We start from the raw sequence: 19,225 nt of genomic DNA, 5'->3' as shown, positions 1-19,225 counted from the left end.
GTTGTCCTTTATTAAAAATACAATGAAATTGATACGATAAAAATATTTTTAATATATTTTAAAACATCAAAACTCACGCCTATATATTTTGAAGACACATTAGAATAATAACAAAGAAAAACACATCAGAGAATCAAATTCCAAACAAAATCACTCATTGAAAATGTAAAATTATTTAACCTTTTTTTTTAGAAATTGTAATTTTTTTACTCATATAATTCTATTCTACATTTATAGATATTTTTTAGATGTAATTGAGACGATGATAAAAATAAAAATAGAGAGTTGAGAGGTTGAAGGGTATCAACCAGTAGGGTTCACACGACCTAGAAAAAGAAAACAATATTGCCCAACCAAAAGAAGCTGTAGAGGGTCAAGACAAAACTCATAATTGACATTCACGTGTGCACATAACTCCGAAAAATTATGCTTGAATTCTTTTAATATACTTGAAAAGAAGTACACTGATGGGATAGAAGGGACAACAAGATTATCATAATTCATTATTAATCAAGTAATATTCTTAATATTCTTAAAAAAGAAAGAATATATTAACCAACCAAAAGAAGTTGTAAAGGTCGAGACAAACGCTCATGATTTTGATTAAAATGTGCACATAACTTCAAAGTTCACATGTTTGGTGTATTCATGAAAAAGTATGTTAATTTTTTGTTTTAAAAAGCTTGATAAGAAGTACGCAGATAGGCTATAAAGCTTGTCCAATAATAAATAAGATTATCAAATTTTATTTTATTTAAAATGTGTTTGTATCCATTGTAGATCAATAATGCATGAAAATGGTTTAAATAGAATTTTTTTTATTTGTGATAAATATTGTATATTGACTCGAATGATATAGGTCACCCTTTCTTATGTGAGTATTTGTTTATTTTATTGTGATTAAAACTAATTTAATTAATTTCATTTAAGAGTTGAGTTAGAATGAGTTTAATTTTTAATCTAAATCTATTAATTAGCTTAATTTTTTTCTATTCATTCAATAAAAGTTAGGACAAGTAATTAATGTCTTTTTTAATGTCTCTTAACTTTTAGGTTTTTGAGATAACAACAAATTTTAAAATATTAAAAGTAAAAATAATAATTATAAATTTGTTTTATAATTTAGTGAGTGAAAATTTTACGAAAACGAGTTCTAGAAAATTTTGTAATAATATTTACTCATAATATTATGTATATGATATAAAATATTTATTTACAATACGTATAAAAAATATACAATATCATTTATGATGAAAAAATACAATTATTTTTTACTATCAAATTGTTAGAATAATAATATTTTTGTTATATTATCATAATGCATTTATTGCTCAAAATTTATTGTCCTTTGACAGGTTGAAGGAAAATATTATTACACTGAAAAATAAGAAAGCTGTAATTAACAGGAGTAAGGTTTTCTTACTTTTACAGTTAACTATATAATATAGTTCGATTCGGCGGACCTCGAAGATTCCGACTTACACCACGAATAATTTCAATCTGAACACTTTTTTTTTTTATGAAAAGTGTAATTAAACATAAAAGGGAAAAGAAAGACTGAAAAAAAAAAGTGAAAAGTGATATCATTTTAAATAATTCAAAAAAATTTAAATCTAAAGAGTTGGACTAAATTTTTTTATTATAATTTATTTATTTATTATTTTATATTTATTTATTTATTATCATTATAATAACATAAATATTAATAAAATATTTAAGATATAATTAATCATCCAAAAATATAAATAATTGATTTAATACAATAAATATTCATATATTTTACTTTTGATATAATAAAATGTAATTTTAATACAAAATTTTAATTATAGTAACTACTTTTATTTTAATTCTATTAATTATTAAAATAAGTTTTGACTTGTCACAGATTATTCTGACGGACAATAGTCGATAGTTTATTGACAAAAAGTAGGCCGACTTCTACTAGAGCTTGAAGATCAAGCATGTAACTAGCTCTATCGAGGATCCTCAAAAGAACGGTCAGGCGAAAACAGTAAACAAAATGATCGTTGCTGAGTTGAAACGTCACTTAAGAGATGCTAAAGGCACATGGGTGGATGAATTAAGAAAAGTTCTCTATGGTTATCGATGCATGCCACATAGCACCACAGGTAAAACTTCATATAACTTGACGTATGGAACAAATGCAATGCTACCGGTTAAAGTTAGAGAACCCTCCATCTGGAGAAAGTTGGAGGATATGAGCCTCAATGATGAGCAACTACGGGTGGAGTTAGACATTTTGCCAGAGAGAAGTGAAACAACGGTCATTTGGGCTGAGGTCAAAAAAGGGTGGTGGGTCACCTATACAACACAAAGGTAAAACCTCGACAATTCCTTGAAGGAGACTTGTTTCAAAGACTTGTGACTCTCAGAAAAATCGCACTAATAGGAAACTAGTAGTTAACTGAGAAGGTCCTTTTAAAATTCTAGAAGACTTGAAGAATGATGCATACCGACTTCATCTTCCGAGCGGCAAACCCATCCCAAACATATGGAATGTGTCACATCTTAAGTTTTATTTCAGTTGAATATCATATGTAATACTATTTGATAGTTAATAAAATGAGGAGATTTCAGGCACGAGATTTTGTATGGATCACTAGCCCGGATAAGCATAACAATTGTCAAGGAAAATATTCAACCTAGGGAACACTTTAAGTGAACTCCTAGAGCTAGTCAATGGGTGAGGACCGTTCTCCATGAACTCTCACCAAATCATGTATTTCTTGAACCTATGGATGTTCTAAGTGAACTCCCTAAGCTAGTCGATCAGTGAGGAATGTTCTTCGTGAACTCTCACTAGATCATGTCTTTCTTTAGCCTAGGGAACATTCTAAGTGATTCCCGAGAGTTAGCCGATCAGTGAGGAATGTTCTCCGTGAACTCTCACCATATCATGTCTTTCTTTAATCAAGGGAATATTCTAAGTGCACTCCTAAAGCTAGCCATTTGGTGATGAACGTTCTCCTTGAACTCTCACCATATTGCATCTTCTTCCTCCTAGGGAATGTTTTGAGTAAATTCCTACAAATGGCTGATAGGGGGAACGCTCTATTAAAGCCCTGTTTCGTTCTTTTTGGACGAACATTTAAGTGAATTGTCAGATCTAACACATTGAAAAATATTGGAAAGAGAAATCTTAACCGTAAAGCTTAAAGTACCACAAAGCATTCAAACTTAACGCGTAGAGAAACAATACAACAGGTATGAAGAAACTAAGAAATATTTTTTCATTCAAGCTGCTGACATATACATAAGAGGCTGAGCGGAAAACAAGACTACCTAAACATCAAAAAACTTGTTTTCTGAACGGCCCACCACATTGACAATAAAAAGAAAACAAAACACAGGTCGAACAACCTACCAAAACATAGACCCTTCACTCCTCCCCTCCCCCCTCCCCGGTCTCATCGTCAACATTTTCCACAACTACCTCAATTCGTTGAGGCTCTTTAGCAAGGAGCGGCAAGATCTCTTCCTTAGGAGCAGGTGATAGTGGGACATCCGACAACTTACAGTCAACCACCATCCGACAGCTTAGTTGCACTGTGTTATCCCTTTTTCAAAGCCATCAACATGTTCATTGTAAACTTTGTTCCCAAGGTAGAGATTCTCCTTCGTCAACTTCGATGGGAAGAAATACAGAAAAGTAACAGGCATCAGAGTGATAGCAAGGGTCGTACACACGATAGTGAACACCTGCATAAATGTGCACCCGTTCGGATGAAGTTGGATGGGAGCCACGTTCAATTCGTGAATTTAGAAGTCTAAGAAAGGTAGACGATCGCCTAAGTCACGAAAGAAAGTAGAGTACGCGTAGGAAATGTTTGTTGCGTAACCCTCTCTTCCATGGCAAGCACATGTCGCGTAACCCTCACTCGCCACCAAGTACACCCAACCAACGAGCTCCTCCAAAGACAAACCGGTACAGAAGTGAGGAGTCCAGTTGTAGTCATGTACGAGGGGAGGGCAAGATGCCATCCCATTCCCCGACTGTGTCTATCTCAATCATAGCTTTTGCCTCTTCCTTAGAAAGATCTACATTCTCCGCAGCTGGAGCAACTTCATTATTTATGTGCATCGTTACTCTGCCATCAATCGAAGACTCTTCTCGCTCGGTTGACCCCAAAATAGAAGAATCGACCAACAATGACGACTCTGCCGCATCATCAACATTCCCATGACCTTCCTTCTTGACGGACTCCTCATACGGGAAGAGTTTTATGGATGGCATTATTACCTTTGAAAGAAAAAATTTGAATTACTCAAACGCTCGATCATAGAAGAGAGGAAAATGGTAGGCGTGAAAATGACAACGACCCCACTCTCTATATATAGCAGAAAAAATGGTTTTCGCAAGGCGATCGCGACCCTTGATAACTACTTAATCCAACAACCCAAAATACATGACCTTTCGTCTCAAATACGGCACGAATCCTGGGGATCCACGCGTCCCAAAATACATGACCTTTCCTTAAATCCCTGCGCGATTTTATCCAAAGAACTTGCTTAGACTTTGGGGGCCTGTGTACTGTATGGCCACTCGTCTGGCCAATGGACCGAGCGAGCGAGCGACTAACAACTTAGTAACTAAGGATGGAGACAACCGTTGAGATAATTAAAGGGTAATCAATAATGATAAGAGCCATTGATGGCTAGTTAATGAAAATAATAACAACTATTAATGGATAATTAATGAATCTAATTTAACTTTCATTAGAAGGTTTATAAATATAGGTTTGTTATCAAGGTAAAACACACTTTTTTCATGACCTAGCTTTGCTAAACTCATTAATAAACATATATGTCTTGAGCATCAGAATGATTTCTATAGACACTATAACAAAATAAGAAAAATCAATCATTGACACTAGTGCAGAATTGATCTTTAACGTCACCCAATAGACGTCCGTCCACAAAAACACTAATGTAAATAATTGACCGGTGGCATATCCGTAAATAAGTGGGACTGTAGATGTCCGTTTTGGAGGGGGCCGGACGTCTATAATATTATAGACGTCGGGGCCCCTCTAACGGACGTTTAAAAGGCTGAAGCAATGAACTCTTCAACTTCCCTAGCAGCCTCTTAAACATCCATTCTGGGAGGCCGAATGTCTATAATATTATAGACGTCCGGTCCCCTTCAACGGACGTTTAAGAGGCTGAAGAAATTAACTCTTCAACTACTCTGTCAGCAACTTAAATGTTCGTTGTGGGAGGCGGATGTCTATAATATTATACATGTCGGAGTCCTTCCAACGACGTTTAAGTGGTTGATCAAGTTATCTCTTCAAACCGCCACTTACTTCTTTGTAAACAATGGCTACCACCGACACATAAAAGCATGGTAAAATCCTCTACTTAAAAACTGAACATAGGGTTGGTTTTTGGTAGTGATAAAATAATAAATAGCCGCTGCCGACGTTGCTAGTAGAGAATGGAACGGGAGAGGAGTCTGCATTTAGTGTAGATTTTTGTGAGATAAGATTGTGTAGGAGTGAGAAGAAGATATGAAGAAGCAAGCATCAACCCGTTTGCTGATGTGGGTTATGATTTGTCTTCAGGTTTATCTGATAATTGCAGCTGTGTCATTGTCGGAGTCCAATGACTCCACTTCTGTGTGCAATGGCTCTGTAGAGGACTGCCTCCGCCTCCACCACTTGGACTCACAGCTTCCCACCGTCTCCAGCTCCCACTTCCAAAGAATGCTTGCTGAATCCAATCGCCCGACGGATGGTACTGGAGATCCTAATAACCCCGCCATAAAGTGTAAGACGGCCCAGGACTACAGATCATGTCTGGCGGCGTCTCAAGGTCAGGACGCACATTGTGGCACCTACAACAGGGGAACGAGATGCAGTTGAATGGGTGAAACTATTATGTTCGAATGCTTTACTTTCCTCCCTCCACTGTGTTGTTATGCTTCGTCTGTGTGTGTGGGTATATGTATGCTTAATTTACGGTTTTCAAATTCATTCAACATTGTAACTATGAATCCTGTCTTAATGTAATAATGGATTGCTGAATTCTAGTTGTACTCTTCAAGCTCAGGAGGAATGAATCTAAATCTCCTGTAATCTTCACCTCTTTCACCATTTATTCCATTTTTAGTGCTTTGTCAGGTCAATTAAGATCTCCTTTTTAAGTAAAGTTCATCAGTTTTAACGAATCCTTTCCATGTTTTAATTAAATTTTGAATATCTAGACAATTTTGAAAAATTTTAGTTAACTTTTTTTTAAAAAAAATCTTAAATTGTTCTTTTTATATTTCATCTCCAATTAGTCGATCAATCCACTATTCATTTCTCTAACCTTCTTCAGTCTACCGGTAAATTTATTTTTAGAGAATGAAAGACCAAGCCAAGTGACGAGTTGAGAAGATTGACGACGAAGCTAAATTGTTTGTTTCAATTAATGTCATCAAATAACAGTCTTTAATAAAAAAAAAGGTTAGTATAGTTTTATAAGCTTTGCTGAAAAACGTATCATTTGACAAACCTATTTAAGGTTTTATCTTTTCTTTTATTTCTGTCAATTTTATTTTTGGAGTTTAATATTAATTATTTCCTACACATACATATTAATACACTTATTATATTGAAATATTTATATGCTGAATATGACGCTGTTTTTTATTTCTTATTTTGAAATTGCAAAACTATAATATAAAACCATGAATTTAATTGTCGTACACTACAGAAAAAGTGCTGATTACCGGCGGTAATTTATCGAAGACCTTAAAGCCTTCGGTAATGAGTTGGTGAATTAAAGTACGGCCTAAGAGCCTTCGGTAATCTCTTCGATTAATTTTGTCCCAAATCATCGTATTCCCTCTCTGTAATTCATTTCCCACCAACAGCTCGTCCCTTCTCCAAAATCGAAAACGCTAAACCCTTCTCCATTGCACGAAACACTTGCTCGAAGACTTGGTTTTCGCATCAATCCTAGCTAGGAAATCGTTGGACGAGTGCTTTGCCGTAATTTCTGTGACGACGTGGTTAGTGTTTGCCTTCGCATTTTCTGTCAATTCCTTGCACGAAACATCTTTTTAATTTGTGTGTTTTCCCCTAATTTGACCAATGTCTTGCAGAATCGTGGTGGGTAGGAAGCTCCATTAGAGTTGAATCGTGGTGGGACGAGGGTTTGGTGGTTGGCAGAGGCTTCATGGTTCGTCGACGTTGGCGTGAGGAGGCGACAGTGCTGAGGAAAGGCTCGCTGGTCCGTTCAGCGAGGTGGAGGTTTGGTGTAGCTCTGGGCTTGGATGAATAAGTCGTCTCGTTCTCTGCAAATCGAACCAGGTTAGTTTTATTTAAGAAAATGCCTATTTGCAATGTAATTTCAATCCTGCTAATGTTTGATGTTTGTAAGTTGTGATTGGTTATTGAATGTTGAATGTTGAATGTTGTGATTGGTTGTGGTCTGAGAGGATATTAACAACGTTAATATATTTCCATTAACTTCGTTTAACCCATCGTTCGGATTCGTGGTTTATAATAACCATCAGTTTTAAACGTTCGGATCACAAGTAGAAAAATGTGGTGGAAAAACATTGTGAATGTAACAATTTTATGGATAAAAAATCAATCAGGATACTTTTTTTCCTTGGCTGAAGTTTCCATACATAGGGCATTGACTTGTTTAAAGCAGTCCAAGCAACCAAAACCAAACGCAAACATAAACTTAATAGTTATAGACTCAAAATGTCCTTCCTGCTAAGTAGGGTTTTTTTACTGAAGTAGGCAAAAATGGATTGCAATTTATGTATCTAGCAATTTTTTTTACGGAAATAGGCAAGTTGGTACCCCCAAGACAACTTCATATGAAAAAGTTGTGCATGGGGTGCATGATTTTGCCTTTGACACTCGAGAAAAAGTGAATTCGTGCACCCCCACACATTTTCAAGTTCTGGTAATTGATTATTAGACCTTTTGTAATCGATTACACAGTGTTAAAGTTGTGTATGAGGGCATAACTTCATTTGTAATCGATTACACCCTTGTTGTAATCAATTATAAGAAGTGTAATTCGAGAAAAACTCTTTGGTAATCGATTACTATTGTTGTAATTGATAAAAAACTCTCTGTAATCGATTATGGGTTGGTGATAATTGATTATCAAAGCCTTTTAAGTGTTAAAGCTAAAGGTTTTTGTGATTGCCATTTATGATGAACCCTATTTCTTCACCCTCTTGATTACATTGATATATATTGACATAATTATTAATCCATTTTTTGTGTTGGTTTATGTTTAGTGCAATGAACCTTTTTTATTTATTTATTGTTTAGATAATTTTTGGAAAAATTTTAAAGTCGATAATTTTTTAAATTGTTCAAAGTAGATACACTTTTTAAATTGTTCAAAGTAGATACACTTTTTAAATTGTTCAAAGTAGATACACATTTTATAATTGATAGATTTTGAATTTGGTATGTAATTATAAGAAGTATCATTATTTCAGAGTCAAAACAAATTAAAACCATAAAACAAAATGATAAACAAAATATAAACTATTTTATTAAATAATAAAGTGCTTACAAGAAGATAACAATAAAAATAAAACAGAGTATAATAAAACTAAAATCTAAGAGTATCCTCCTGATAGGCCAAAATGATGATATAGATAATCGATGTCTTGCTCCAGATGTCCAACTCGAATATCAATGTTATCGACTCTGTCACCCATGTTTTGCTTGAGATGTCCAACTCGAGCATCCATACTACTGAAGTTGTCACAAACAAATGCTCGCATATCGCGTATCTCATTCATTATTTTTGTAAGTGAGAAAGTATCTTGTTGAGGGGAGGCGGTTAGCGTTGACGAGGAATTGTCAGAGCATCTTAAGATCTTTTGTGAATCCACTACCCATCATCGTTTTTAATAAATCCAAAGGAAAAGATGACATCGACAACAATTTTGAAGGACCTTTTCATAGGCACAATTGGCTCATCATCCAAAGGAATATCAAAATATTGATTGAAAATGATGATCAAGTGTAGATACGGTAAAGAGACTCCCTCCCTCAAAGCCTTCTTCATCCCCTGTTGGATGAGATGAGACTAGTTGATCTCCCTTGATGTCAGGATGACCCAAATAAAAATCAGATCTACCTCGATAGCCTAAGCAAGGTTAGATGATCGAGGAAGAAAAATACAACAAATAACATAATGTAGTATTTGAGTTTCCACTTTCATGGTTGCTAGTATTCTACCCAAAAGGTTTGCATTCGGGTTATAAATCATTTGCCTAGCCTCTAGTGTATGATAATCATCTGATCATTCAAGTATATTACCCTTAAAACGCAAGCCTATAGATGGGAGGTTGGTAAGAGAATAAAAAAGGTTGTAATTTATGCTCATTCTCACATTTTTGAACTCATTATGAATGACGCCATTGTTAGAAATACGTAGGTTACTATAGAAAACACAAACTAAGTCAGGGTAATATTGTGATCTGTGTACAAACAAAATCAACTAAACCAATATTTGTCAATATATGGTAAAACTTAAAAAAACAATTCGTCAAAATATTCTCGGTCTAGGTATTTTAGTTCTATCATTTCATGGTAAAAAAGTTTGAAAAATACCTTTTCGGTTATGCAGTGATATAAAGTAATAGATTGGGGCGTGATGGATTTGGCGATGGTGGTGAAGGTGGGCTTTCAGTGGGTTAATGTCGGCGACGTCCCACATCAAAAGAAGAGGAGCTTCTTTCCCTTTGTCTTTTAGATGAATCCGCCATTGAAAATTTAGGAACTTTTAATCGGTGCAAATGATAGAAATGTTAAAGCAGTTTGAGATTTTAGTTGTTAGGATTGAAAGGGAGATGAAAATGGGGGGTTGGGGTTTGGAGCTTCTTGGTGGGCAAAAATAGAGGATCAACTAGAGGAAAGGGAGGGGAGTGAGAGATTGTGTAAGAAATGAGAGAATAAGTTGAATTTATAAGGACTAAGATTTTTGGTAATCAATTACATGGTTTGTATAATTAATTACCATATGCATCCGGTAATCAATTATAAGGTTTCTAAAATCGATTACCAGAAGTCTCTCGTAAGCAATTACACAATCTTGTAATCGATTACCAGAACCCTGTAATTGATTATCAAAACCATGTAGTTGATTACTAGAAAGTTTAGGGTATACTCTAAGTAGTTTTGGTAATTTTTATAATTTACATATAAATTTATATAAATAAATAATATAAATGTTATTTTCTATATTTACGCATCTTGTATTTAGATTTTATATAGTGCAATAATATAAATGATAATTTTTATATCTTTAACAAATAAAGAAACTGAACAAAAGATAAAAAAACTAAAATTAAAACAATTACATATACCTTAAACACTTTTAATATGCAACATTGAAAATGACAAAAATAAAATAAAATATTCATCTATTCTTTCATATGGAGTCGTCTTGAGACACCACGTCTTGTTCATTTGATAAAAAATAAAAAAGATATTTTGCCCAGAAGTTGCAATCCATTTTTGCATACTTCGGAGAAAAAAACCGGAAAAGTAAGACACGATCGAAATGCCCGGGCTACTATAACCTCTCAAACTATATATTCATAGGTTGATTTATGGTGTTTGAGTTGAGCTCTCTTTGTTGCTCTGATTACAGATTATCGATGGACACAAGTTGCACAAGAACAGCTTTAAGAACCATCCTCTTCCTCCTCCTGTGGTCGTGCCTTTCTTTCATTTCCATGGCAGACGTTATTTATCGTCCCACTGATCTCTTTAGCATCAGCTGTGGCTCATCCACCAAGTTCTCCACTCAAGACACTCGGAATTGGACTTCAGACAATCCCTTCCTCTCTCCAACAAACCCCTCAGTCGCTGCTCCTTCACTCACACCATCTACCATACAGGGTCCCTACACCCATGCTCGTCTCTCTTACTCCTCATTCAATTACTCCTTCCCTGTCACACCAGGCCCCAAGTTCATTCGTCTCTTCTTCTACTCTACTTCATACCATAACTTCCCTCGCTTCCAAGCCTCTTTCTCAGTCAAAGCAGGCCCCTTCACCCTCCTTCAAGATTTCAACGCTTCCCTCAACGCCGATGCTGATGATGACCCTAGCCACCCTGATATATTGTTCAGAGAGTATTGCGTCTACGTAGGAGACGGTGAGAAGCTCAATATAACCTTCTTTCCCAGCACCACATATTCCTACGCTTTCATCAACGGGATCGAGATTGTTTCGATGCCCCCTTATCTATACTACACCAATCCTGGCGACTCCACAGAGCAGCAGCAAAATGTTGGCACCACGACCCCATATGTCGTTGGGAACAAATTTGCTCTGGAGACCATGTACAGGTTACTCGTTGGAAAGGAAATTCCCCCCTCAGAAGACACGGGTATGCTAAGAACGTGGGTACCTGACCTCAAGTACGTAAAAACTCCATATAATCAATCAGTTGATTATGGGAGTCATACAAAGCTCAAGTTCATTAAAACCTATAACTACACGGCACCAGATCAAGTGTACAGAACCGTTCGGAGTATGGGACCTGATGGCTCCATCAACATGGGTTTCAATCTCACATGGCTGCTTCCAGTTGATTCAGGCTTCTTCTACATGCTACGGTTACACTTTTGCCAGCTTGATCCGTGGGTTAACAACATTGGTGACCTGTTTTTCAACATCATCATAGCGGATCAGTTGGCTACCGATCGGGCAGACGTTCTCCTGTGGACTGATAATCAGAAGGGCGTACCGGTGGTTAAAGACTACGTAGTTTCCATACAAGGTAATCTCAACAAAACAAATCTATCAGTGAAACTGCATCCTCGCCCTACAAGCCGGATCAGAGACGCGGTTATCAACGCAATTGAAGTCTTCAAAATCAACAGCTCAACAGGTAGTCTAGCTGGACAAAACCCAAACCCCCCTCCTCAAAAGCCCAAGGTTCCCCTTAGCTCAAACAAGAAAAGTAGCGTCTTCACGAAAAACCGAGAAGCCATACTAGGGGCAGTTGCAGGTGTCCTTTTGCTCTCTTCTATTGTTGTTTTCTTCCTCATCAAATGCAAAAGGAATATTGCCGTTGAAAGTGGTTACAGCAAAAAGGGCGGAACTTCTCGCGGGGGTGGCTCATCGTCACTGCCAACCAACCTCTGCCGCTACTTCTCCATAGCAGAAATCAGAGCCGCCACCAATAACTTCGACGAACAAATGGTGGTTGGCGTGGGAGGCTTCGGCAACGTGTACAAAGGCTACGTAGATGAGGGTTCAGTACCTGTTGCAATCAAAAGGCTCAAACCCGGTTCTCAGCAAGGTATGCAGGAGTTCATGAACGAAATCGAAATGCTCTCTCAACTTCGTCATCTCCATCTTGTTTCCCTCATCGGTTACTGTTACGAGAACGGCGAGATGATACTTATTTATGATTTCATGGAACGCGGAACCCTCCGCGACCATCTCTACGGCTCTGACAATCAGTCCTTGACGTGGAAGCAAAGGGTCCAGATCTGCATAGGTGCCGCAGGAGGGCTCCACTATCTGCATACAGGTGCAAAGCACGTCATCATTCACCGTGATGTGAAGAGTACCAATATTTTATTGGATGAAAAATGGGTAGCCAAAGTTTCAGACTTCGGGTTATCCAGAATCGGGCCCACGAGTTCTTCAATGACCCATGTGAGCACCCAGGTGAAGGGCAGTGTTGGGTATTTAGACCCGGAGTATTATAAACGACAGCGTTTGTCGGAGAAATCTGACGTGTACTCGTTTGGGGTTGTGCTGTTGGAGGTATTATGTGGGAGGCCGCCTTTGCTACGTATGGCGGAGAAGCAACAGGTGTCTCTCGTTGATTGGGCAAAACATAGATATAAGGAGGGGTGTTTGGGTGAGATTGTGGATCCAGCACTGAAGGGTCAGATAACACCTCAGTGTTTGCAAAAATTTGGAGAGGTGGCGTTGACCTGTTTGCTGGAGGATGGTACTCAAAGGCCTTCCATGAACGTCATCGTTGGAATGCTGGAACTTGTTCTGCAGCTTCAGGAGGATAGTGCTAAAAATATAGTGATGATAGACACTGGTGGGGGTTACGAAGAAGATAGTGAGGACATGTTTAGCAGTAGTCATTACAGTGTAGAACTTACAGATTATAGTAATAGCACTAGATGTAACACCTCAGGCAATACAGATGATAGCTATGGGAGTAAGCAATCTGACAGGTTGCTCTCTGAGAATGTTTTCTCTGAGATTTGGGATCCAAAGGGACGATAAGGTAGGAGCAGTACACAAGTTCGATGAGTTTGATACCTAGGATAGAGCTACATGTAAAATTTGTTCTTAAGATATAAATCTTAAATTCGGCGGAGGTATTAATCTAAAATTCTGGAAGTGGTTATATTAAACGTTACTAAACCACCAATAGCTTATGAAATTTTGATTGTAATAAATGTAATGAGTATTGTAACTATTATGCTTTCATTGTACATTCTTTCCACGATAATGATTTTCTAGGTTTGTTTTTTTTACTAAGTGACAATAAACTACTTGTAATCTAATTTTAGGAAGAGATAAAAAAAAATAATTATAAGTTACGTAGTACACTTGTACTGATTTATAATTTATTTAGTTGAATCGATTATTTTTTTTTAAAGAAATATTTAATTTAACCCAAGAATTAAGGTGAACTAATATAAACATTTTTAACATTTTGTATCCTTCTTATTTCTATAAACACTAGATGGTTAATTGTATGTTATTTTAGGTTTAAATTTACAAAAAAAATGTTTTAAAATGTGATATTTATTAAGAAGATTTTAGAAAAACTAATGTATAAATACTCATACAATTTTTTTCATAAGTAAAATAAAAACTCAGTGCCCTTTATATAGATAATGATAACAATAAAACAGGACGAAGACATGTGGGAATAAAAAATAATAAGATTACAAATATTAACCTAAATAGAGAGGATGAAGATACAAAGTACAACCAAGATACAACTATATGAGTATGACAACAGTAAAAGGACTAAATTGTCCTTAGTTACAAGCTAACATTTTCCATCTACATTCTATACGAACCACGGAAGAATCCGTCGATGTTTTCACCAAAGCTACAATATGCATATTTCAAGCCTTGTTTCCAAGCTCGGAGTGCTAAATATAAACACTCTAACTTGAGTTTTTCTTCGGTATTGGGCTTTGAGCTTGGGCCTATATTGGCCTTTTTCGCTTTTTGTTGTTTAAAGTAGTGTTTCTTCCTGTAACTCCCTTTTTTTCTCCCTACACCCTCATAAATTCCAAAGTTTCAATTTTATCTATCATTAAAATGTATTAAAATCCTAATTTGAGAGTGTGCACATTTTCTGTTCCTTTTTCCTCTCTCATTGCTGCTCTGCACCTACCTCCCTCCATTGTTTGCCTTTATTCTCCCGTAATTTGGAAGATCCCTTAAAACGGATTCAATTGAAATCTTCCTTATTAGAGATTGAGGAAGTTTTTCTTATAAAATAGATGGCACAGTGGAAGCAAAAATGGAGACAAAATAAACACTGAAACCCTAAGAACTATCTGTTTTCCTGTATCCAAACTCATTCTAGGTTCTCCTAATTCACAACAGAACATTTTCCTTTCAATGTTCGACGTCTTGATCGTCTGCTGAAGTTAAACATGAAACCTGTTAAAAGATATAGATAATCTAATGTGATAAAAGAAAGAAAGTAAAATAATTATGATAATAACTTTAATCAGTAATAATTTGGAAAAAGAAATATATTTAATTAGCATGTATAATATAAAGATTTTTTATGTTGTCATTGGATTAATAGTTTTACGAGTATTTTTTTATTTTGTAATAATTATATAGGATTTGAAAAATATCAACACTAATAACATATATCAAATTTGAACTCAATAAAAATATTACATAGATATTTGAGTATCATTCTTTGAAAAAAAAATCAGGCTTAGCATAATAACATTTTCAACACGCACATTCAATGCCAAGACTTGGCAATTTATAATATAAAAGTATCCTCGTATATGCAGTTTCTATTTTTTTTTTCTTTTTATGTATTTAACCTTAGACTAGACACATTAACCTTTTCGAAGTAGAACTTGTAATGAACCGCAAACAGTAAACGACCGTAATATTTTTTAGCAATTTTTTTAATAATTTTTTGACAATCACTAATCCATATATTTAAAATAAATCAATCATAAATATAGATTGTTGTAAAAAAATTGTCAAAAAGAATTATTAAAAAAACATTTTTCAACAGTAAAAAAGTATTTTTACGTTGACAATTGATACATTTAAAATATTTTTTTAATAATTTTTTGATAATTATTTTGCATGCAGTTGTTTCAACGCAACGGTTGGAGTGTGTAAAGCGAAATATGTTATTATTAGACAAAACGTTAATTAATCAGGCATGGTGCCAAAGGCTGAAACAGAAGGAACCATCATGACCAAGTCTAGGACTTCACCTATGTGGCTTTCTCTGGCTTAGTCTTCTACTCTTGCTGCCACAAACCAAGACTCGGCAACATGCAACATGCAACATGCAACATTTATTTTTCCATATACACAATCAAGAATATGTTTTTCCTAATAACGTCTGACCAAGTCTTAATTAATTTAGCTATTTAGAAACAACCTTATACATCAGTAACAGACCTTGATATAGATGGTTTATTTATGCCCTAGACTTCTTCAACACTGCACGAATGGGTCTTCTTTCACTTTTTTCATGTTTCTCTAAACCTGATGCAGGGGTAAACAGATTTCTCATGACAACAACATTCAACATCATGGGAGAACATTGTCACCACTTTTCACTTGCAGAGATACAGTCATCGTTAACGAATGCTAAGAAATCCTTGGTGATTGGAGAAGATTCATTCGGGGTAGTGTACAAGGGTTATCTGAACAAAGGTGCTACCGCTGTTGCAATAAAGTGGTTCAACAAAGGTTCTCTTTCTGGTCTCTCAGAATCACAGTTGAAGAACGAGGTTCTCTTCCTCTGTCAACTCCACCACCCCAACATCATGCCTGTAATTGGATTTTGCATTGAAAGATACCGCCATCTGATTCTTCTACATGAATACATGTTTAACGGTTCCCTCAATGATCACCTTCATCATACAAACAATCACAAATTTGTTCCACTTTCTTGGGAAAGGAGGCTTCGAATTTGCATAGGTGTGGCACGTGGATTGCACTATCTACACACAGGAGGCATGTGTTCTGTGATACACAATTTTTTCAAAACACAGTACATCCTTTTGGATCAAAACTGGGAGCCTAAAATTTCTGGTTTGCTGTTGTCCAAAAGGGGAGGCGTTGATGTTGCAAGTTCATCTCTTGTTGCGAGAAACCATGATACTTTCGCATATTGTGATCCTGAGTATGCAGCCTCTGGCATCTTGACTGTGAAATCAAATGTGTTTTCATTTGGTGTGGTTCTATTGGAAGTTCTGAGTGCAAAGCAAGCGCGAGAGTTGTACTTGGAACGTGTGAAGAACCCGAATTATTCAGTGGAGTTACATGCAGAAAAAATAGTTGATCCGTTTATTAAGTCCAAAATCGCTCCAGATTGTTGGAAAACGTTCATTGACATCACTGAGAGGTGCTTGCATAAACAAGGAACGGAACGACCAAACATGGGCGAAGTGGAGATGCAGCTTGAGCTTGCGCTTCAATTGCAGCAGAAATCCCAAACCTATGTTGACTGCAATCTTGATTTTGTCCAAACTGTTTAAACGCAAAGATCATCATAACGTTAATGGAAGTCCTTACTTTATGCAATTAGTGACTTATTCAGTGTACTACTTTTTCTTTCTTCTTTTTTTAAAACTTAGAAATCAATACTATTAAAGTTATCCTGATAAAATAATTATAAGATTTTTATTTTGTTGTTTTTTCTTACTTTTACATCGATCACAATAAATATAGATAAATAAATTAATGAAAAATTAGATTACTTTTTTAAGAAAATTTAAATGTTATTTTAAAACTTTAAAAATATCAGAAGAAGGTCAATAACTATATAAAATATTAAAGGGGATTTTAACTTTTAAATTTAAACAGGCATGCATAAGAGTAGGTTTTAACGAGAAAGATATTAAAATTAAGTATAGGATTCTCTAATTTCATCCACAAATTTATGAGAAACACTTGTAACCATGTATTTTGTTGGATTTAATGTGTTTTTTTTCTCATATATTATTCAATTTACTTAATTTCTTTTTTACTTAATTTAGAATCTTCAATTTATACTAATTTTCTAATATAATTTTTAGAAAGATATAAAATTTATAAATTTTTCTTTCTTATTTACTGAAATACATTTGTCTTGTTATAATTTTAACAAAATTTCAACTAAAATATGAATTTATTTAGAAGATTACTGGCACTTGTTGTTATTTTTAAAAAATAAAATTCTACTACTACTGATAAATTAAGTTTATTAAAATAAGTCATCCTAGCTCGTGGTAGCTCTACTTGTGAATTGTCTTGAATTTTTTTTCTTTTTTTCTTTTTTTCTTCCTACACCAACATAAACACGATAAAATAATACTTTTATCCTCGTTTTTTTGTTTCCTGTATGTAGGCTTGTACCCAATAGTAGCGTACCCAATATGTATATATATAAACACAATCTTGAAAAATATTTTTGGATTTGAAAATACTGAAATACATATTTTTAAAATTTATTTTTTAATGTATGTTGAGATATATTTTGATTAAAATTTGATAACCCCAAATTATCATTCATTAAAATTTCCATTATTAACATTCCTCCTTATTAGGTTTTATGGAGTGCAGGAAGAAATTGCCAATGACTGAAAAAGTTGCCGACAATAATATCAGCTAATACTTTTTTTTTTTCATACAAAACCATACTGAACTAAATTTAATTGGATCGGTATTAGGCCCAATAGAGGAGTTCAACGACAGAGATCTTTTAGTACCATACACAAAGAGAAACAATTATCAGCCAAATTTATTTCTTTCAATTATTAATTCTTGCATTTAGCAATTTTCTTGCAATCTATTTGATAATTTATATTTAGCCTTTTAAGCAACTATCATTAGGAATAGTTTAGTGTAGAAACATCAATCTTGACTCTTGGAGAGCTTTTTGGAGTAGATGAAGAACCAAGCTGGGGGACAAAATTTCTTCCTTGAGCTGGTTGCAAAATTCACAACAAAAACATATTTTTGGTTTTCAAGTTTGACTTTATAGAACTATTTAGATTAAATTCTCTATGTAAACAATTAATCCAAAAAAAAAAACTCTTCACTTATGGGAAAGATAAAATAAAAATAAAATGAATGAAATATACTTTCTTGTGTATGGGCTTATCATAAAAGTCCAAAAAGATATTTTCTAATTATACACAAATTAATATTAATTTATAAATAAAGTTTTTTTCTTTTAAGTAATTATAAAAAAATATACATATAAACAATTATTTTGGTTTATTTTAACTTAATCTCCTTGAGCATCTCTAGTCTGGTCCCATGTCTTGAGTAATTTTTTTTATTAGATAGTAGAAAAATATATTTAGCTTAATTAATTTGATGTCTTGAGGCTCGTCTTCTTATCATGAGTATCAATAGTTTGATTTCATGTTCTCAGCATCTCTAACTAGAGCTACTTCCTTAAGAGAGTTTGTATTAAGAAAAAAAATGATGAGAATTTAAGATCTTTTGTTATCTTCATACAACACACAAAAACATTTTTATTATAGAGAATAAGACTCACTTTTCGTATTATTATTATTTTCTCAAATATTTAATTTTTTTCTAATAAAGAGAAAATGTTGGATATTATTCCATATGATATGTCCCATATAAGATTAAGTCCACATGCAATTGATTAGGGTAGTTATGATAACAATGAAATGAAAGGCTAATGAAACAATGGAGCATTAGTTCTGCGGAGCATCTCCCACTGAAAGATATTTGAAAACAACGCTACAACTGTGCCTACGGTGGATCGCTTTCTTCAGTTAAGGATTTCAATTTGGTTTCACTTTCAGTATAAAAATATCTTTCATAAAACTTCATTCAATTCTTCTGTAAATCTTGTCACAGTCAAAAACTTTCATTACATATTAAATTTAAATATACAGAACAACTAAAATAATATATTAAAAAAAAGAGCATCGAATACATTAATTTAAAAATATAATAAACGACTAAAAACAGTTTTTTTCTCAATATTTT

At 34.5% G+C, this 19,225-nt stretch overlaps 2 protein-coding genes and 1 pseudogene across 2 annotated transcripts; all 3 read left to right on the top strand.

The window, feature by feature from the left end:
* Positions 1-5,324: 5,324 nt before the first annotated feature.
* LOC124847711 (uncharacterized) lies at positions 5,325-6,071 on the top strand. The gene has a single exon (XM_047325260.2). The coding sequence runs from the start codon at positions 5,532-5,534 to the stop codon at positions 5,883-5,885; it is 354 nt and encodes a 117-aa protein (XP_047181216.1). The 5' UTR covers positions 5,325-5,531; the 3' UTR covers positions 5,886-6,071.
* A 4,314-nt stretch (positions 6,072-10,385) lies between these two features.
* Positions 10,386-13,424, top strand: LOC124847708 (receptor-like protein kinase FERONIA pseudogene; annotated as a pseudogene).
* Positions 13,425-15,717: 2,293 nt separating this feature from the next.
* Positions 15,718-16,752, top strand: LOC124847709 (receptor-like protein kinase FERONIA). Its single transcript, XM_047325257.1, has one exon. The coding sequence runs from the start codon at positions 15,718-15,720 to the stop codon at positions 16,750-16,752; it is 1,035 nt and encodes a 344-aa protein (XP_047181213.1).
* Positions 16,753-19,225: the final 2,473 nt, after the last annotated feature.

The sequence above is a fragment of the Vigna umbellata genome, chromosome 4 (genome assembly GCF_029865625.1).
Source record: "Vigna umbellata cultivar VRB3 chromosome 4, Vumbellata_1.0, whole genome shotgun sequence".
Lineage (NCBI taxonomy): Eukaryota > Viridiplantae > Streptophyta > Magnoliopsida > Fabales > Fabaceae > Vigna > Vigna umbellata.
This window is presented reverse-complemented; position numbering and strand designations above follow the sequence as displayed.

Excerpts from the sequence above, each read along its gene's own strand:
- LOC124847711 (XM_047325260.2), top strand. The coding sequence starts at position 5,532 with ATGAAGAAGCAAGCATCAACCCGTTTGCTGATGTGGGTTATGATTTGT.
- LOC124847709 (XM_047325257.1), top strand. The coding sequence starts at position 15,718 with ATGGGTCTTCTTTCACTTTTTTCATGTTTCTCTAAACCTGATGCAGGG.